The 4,716-nt window shown below is 60.9% G+C and overlaps 1 protein-coding gene across 1 annotated transcript in view; it reads left to right on the top strand.

Annotated features, from left to right (window-relative positions):
- The first annotated feature begins 6 nt into the window (after positions 1-6).
- Positions 7-4,716, top strand: part of Apba3 (amyloid beta precursor protein binding family A member 3) — a 7,689-nt gene continuing 2,979 nt past the window's right edge. The window contains exons 1-6 of the mRNA XM_015503821.2: positions 7-662; positions 751-790; positions 3,387-3,532; positions 3,610-3,696; positions 3,769-3,927; positions 4,604-4,714. Of these exons, the coding sequence (XP_015359307.2) occupies positions 132-662; positions 751-790; positions 3,387-3,532; positions 3,610-3,696; positions 3,769-3,927; positions 4,604-4,714 (1,074 nt within the window). The 5' untranslated portion in view covers positions 7-131. The remainder of the gene's footprint in view (positions 663-750; positions 791-3,386; positions 3,533-3,609; positions 3,697-3,768; positions 3,928-4,603; positions 4,715-4,716) is intronic.

The following is a 4,716-nucleotide window of genomic DNA, read 5'->3' as shown; positions in this document are numbered from 1 at the left end:
AGCCCCGGGAGGAGCGGGCGCCCAGCAAGCCCCAGCCCCGGGTGCCTCGGATCCGCATGGGGACGCCGGCCGGAGCCTGAGCCAGCCGCGGACTTCCTGACGCCCCCCGGCCGCGCTCAGAGCCTCCCGCCATGGACTTGGAGAAGCCCAAGGACCCGCTGGTGCCCTCGGAGGACCTCAGCACTGAGAGTCAGTGGGACGCGGTGCCTGAGGCCCCCGGCAGCCTGGGTCCGGTGGACCTCGAGGGGTCAAGCGTTCAGGGCCTGGTGCAGCAGTTTGAGGCTCTGCCCGGAGACCTGATGGGCCTGCCCCCAGACAGCGCACCCTGCCCCCTGCACATTGCCACTGGCCAGGGCCTGGACCCCCACGACACGACTGACGCCCACGGCCTCTTGTCTGCTGAGGCTGGTCGGGATGATCTTCTGAGGCTTCTGCAGGGTGAGGGGCACTCGCCTTCTAAGCCTGGTGCCCAGGAGCCTCCAGAGCCTGCCCATCCCCTGTTGCAGCCCCCTGAGGATGCAGATGGAGAGTCCGAGCCCCCGGGATGGGCAGAGGGAGCCTCTGCCGAGCAGGGTGGTAGCAGGAGCTCCAGCAGCTCCCCTGAGCCCTGGCTGGAGACCTCTCCTTTGGTCACACCCGAAGAGCCACCTGACGGTGTCCAGGTAGTGCCTGCTCCACCCTCCAGGTGTCCTCTGCAGCCTGGACCCAAGCAGGGGGACTCAGCACTGCCCCTCTTCTGTCTCCTTCCAGGGCCCCAAGAGCCTGGCTTCATACCCTGCCCTCCAGGAGGGTGAGTGCCCTTCCCACCCTGCCCAGGGATTAGGGTTCCAGACAGCCAGGGCCTGCCTCCTAGGTGGCGCTGAGGGTTACCATGAGGATGAAGTTCTCGGGAAGCTCTTGGCAGTTTGGATCAGAGTTTAGAAGGCCAGGAAACAGAGTCCAGAGAATGTTCTGGAGTGAGTAGCAGGTGGCGGGGCGGGCATGGCTCTGTAGCAGTTGGTTCCAGAGTGAACGCTGGCAAATGACCATCTGCAGGCCAGTCTGGCCCTGGTCTCTTCTCACAGGTCTCTTGAGCCGAGGACGGCTTTTGCATTTTTTTTCATGGTTAAAAATTTGAAAGGAAAGTGAGGTGAGATTCAGGTTTCAGTGTTAATAAAGTTTTACCAAAACCTTGTGGCACCTGCTCACTTGTTGTCTGTGGCTGAGGTGGATGAGGACAGGGCCCAGGATGGTCATGCACTACGCAAGGATGGGTCAGTCTCTGGACAGACCATTTGGTGGTCCCGAGGATTGCTTTGCCTGGGATCGGCACAGCCATCCTGAGGTGAGTCCACCACATCCTGCAGGTGTTTCTCAGCAGCCTGCCATTAATCGGCTCGTGACTCCTGGCAGCAGGCCTTCTGGCCCACAGCATGAAAATACTGTTGGGCCCTGTACAGAAGTTTGTCAGTCTGTCCTAAAGGTGTGAGAAGAGCCTGGCCATCTGGAATGTTCTAGTATTTTCCCCAACCACCTTAAGATAGAAATCAAATAGCAAGTTCTGTGGCAGGGAGGGGAGCTGAGTGGGCCTGTGGCTCTGAGAAGCTTCTGGACTCTTGCCTAGGGGGTTCTAGGGCTTGGCCTTCTGCCTCTGGTCCTGCATCCAAGGAGCCTGGCTAGTAGTGCAGGTGTCCTGGGCTGATGAGCAGAGCCGCCTGGTGCTGCTTGGACTGAGAAAGTCCAGAGCCCTGGAGCAAGCAGACCTCGCCTGCCCTTTTCTAGAACACAGAAAGACGACAGCTGCCCAGAAAGCTCTGGAGTGGACTGACAGTAGAAATGCAGAGCCAGCCACGTGAGAATTTGCATTTTTTAGCTAGCTACGTGAAAAACTATCTGAAGAACAGGTTGAATTAACTTTTTTTTTTCCTTGAAAATATTTATTTTTATGCTATCCTGATGATTGAACTCAGTGTGTCACGTGCTGGGCAAGCACTCTGCCACTGAGCTGCAGCCCCAGCCAACGTAATTTTTTAATATGTTTTAATTATCACAAGACACTTAGTGCATTGTCTTATAATTAGTTTTTTATGAAGTGTTTTTTTTGTTAGTTGTAAATGGACACAATGTCTGTATTTTATGTGATGCTGAGGATCAAACCAGGGCCTCACGCGTGCTAGGCGAGCGCTCCACCCCTGAGCCCAGCCCCAGGCTCATATGATGGATATTTTGAGGGTTTTTGCTTTTATGCTCTGGAGCAGTGGTCTTCAGGATTGCAGTGTCTCACCCTTGGCCATTCAGTCAGGACCAGACTTGGGACATGTGTGTGGCAGGCGGCCGTGTGCTGTGGCACAGCACAGCTCCAGAGTCCCAGGGCAGAGCTTGGTGCGGACACGGCGGGCAGGCTGTGGTCTGAGGCCCTGGAGGGCTGCCCAGAGTGGGCCTGTGGCTGCAGGGAGCAGAAGCCGCCAGACATCCTAGAGCAGTGGCAGAGCTCTGGGTCTGGGCGGCCACAGGAAATCTAGGACCTGGGGGGCAAGGCTTTCCATGGCTCGGGGCTGGGCCAGGGTTCTAGAACCACCATCTGGAATGTTCCTAGATCAGGGTTGTTCTGAGAACAATGGTCGTGCTGATGTTGCAAACCACAGAGTCCTAGGAAGGGCTACCTCATGGCCACAGTGGAGACTTCTAGAACTGGGGCCAGGGCTGGCTCAGTAGAGCGCTTGCCTGCCATGCATGAGCCCCAGGTGTGAGCCCCGCTGTCACGAGAGAAAATTTTCTAGCATCTTGGAGTGAGGTGATGCACCTCTGGAGGCTGTTGCTTTCTGGAACCCTGCCGAAACCAGGTGGCCTGGAACCCGGCAGGGAGTCCTGGAATTGCAGGTCAGGGCCTTCCGTCCCACCCAGGACAGTATGGGAGTTCCCACATGGACTGGGACAGTCGTCTCTGCCACACCAAGGAGCAGAGTTATCACCCGACCTTGACAGATTGGGGGATCAGGAGCAGCAGGCAGAGTAGGCCCTGGTGCTGGTTGGCAAGTTCCAAACTGGAGCCGGGTCCAGGTTCCAGAATGCTGCTGGTGTTGGAAACGGGCGGGCAAGGGGTCCAGGCTGGTCTTAGGGCCCTGGACATGGTGCCTGAGTGCGGTCTGGCTTTGGATCTGGCCATCGGCTTGGCCCTGCAGAGGCGTCCAGCTGGGGGAACCTTGGAGGGGTGGCCAAGCTGCTCTAGACGGGCAGGACTGGGCCTGAGGCTGGGCCACCCCAGGTGCTGGACTGTGGGTGGACCTTTGTGACCAGCACAGTGAGCCAGGGCAGAGACCACTTGGGAACCGCCCCTGCACAGAGCCCCAGGGGCAGGCAGGCCCTGGACTCCTGAGGGCCATCCCTCTCCCCACTGTTGCCCCCAGTACCCGGTCCCTGTGACCATGAGGACCTCATGGATGGTGTCATATTTGGGGCCAAATACTTGGGCTCCACCCAGCTGGTGTCGGAGCGGAACCCGCCCCCCAGCACGCGCATGGCCCAGGCCCAGGAGGCGATGGACCGTGTCAAGGTGAGGCCAGGCGGGGTGCACAGGGCCCAGGCCTGTGGGTGGGTCTTTGGGGGCCTCCATTTCTGCGCTCCCCACAGGCCCCCGACGGGGAGACCCAGCCCATGACGGAGGTGGACCTCTTCGTCTCCACCAAGAGGATCAAGGTCCTCACGGCCGATTCCCAGGTACCCTGCGGGTTGGGGTGGGTCCTGGAGGTCTCAGGGTGAGCCCCACACTAGCTGCCCCTCCCGCCCCAGGAGGCCATGATGGACCACGCCCTGCAGACCATCTCCTACATCGCTGACATCGGCCAGGTCCTGGTGCTCATGGCGCGGCGGCGGCTGGCACGGAGGTCACCCCAGGACCGAGGGCGCCGCCTGTGCAAGATGATGTGCCACGTCTTCCACTCAGAGGACGTGAGCCCGCAGCGCCCCGGGAGCAGGGATTTGCCTCCCCAGAGCCCCGCCTGGCACAGCCATCTTCCCTAGGGTCCCCACCCTCCCTGGAAGCCCCGAGCCCACAGCCACCTCCCGCTCCTGGGCTCCCGCTTCCAGGCTGAGGAGGGCCCTGTGGCCCGGCCACGACTCTTAGATGGGGATGGCCCTTTTGCTGTTTCGTTCCCTGTGGACGCGCGGTGCTGGGATGGAACCCAGGGCCTGGCACGCAGGCCAGCCCCCACCACGGAGCCCCGCCCCCAAGGCCATGGCTTCCTGGGCTCCAGCCTGGTGTGAGGATTCAGGCGTTGGCCACTCTGGCCCCAGACAGGCAGGCAGGGACAAGGGCCCTGCATCTTCCCTGGGGGTACGGGGGGCTTCCAGAAAGAACAGGTTCGGAAGGAGCCCTGGAGGCCACAGGGGTGTGACCAAGCCCTCCTGAGTGCCCGGCAGGTTCCCCACCACCCCCTCTCCCTCCCTCCCTCCTCCCCGATTCCCCAGTTGGCTGTCACCACCGCCCTAAGGCCCCAGGGCAGTTGGCCATCTCCTCAGGATCTTGTCCCAGATAGAGCCAGGAAGGCCCAGGTCTGAGGATGTCTGGGACTTTGGTCCTGAAGGGCAGGTTGGGACAGCCTGGGACTCATGGCACCTCCCGCAGGCCCAGCTCATTGCACGAGCCATAGGCCAGGCCTTCACCGTGGCCTACAGCCAGTTCCTGCGGGAGAGCGGCATTGACCCCAGCCAGGTGGGCACCCAGCCCAGCCAGGGGGC

The sequence above is a fragment of the Marmota marmota genome, unplaced genomic scaffold (assembly GCF_001458135.2).
Source record: "Marmota marmota marmota unplaced genomic scaffold, marMar, whole genome shotgun sequence".
Classification (NCBI taxonomy): Eukaryota; Metazoa; Chordata; class Mammalia; order Rodentia; family Sciuridae; genus Marmota; species Marmota marmota.
Note: the sequence above shows the minus strand (reverse complement) of the source record. Positions and strands in the feature narration are given on the sequence as shown.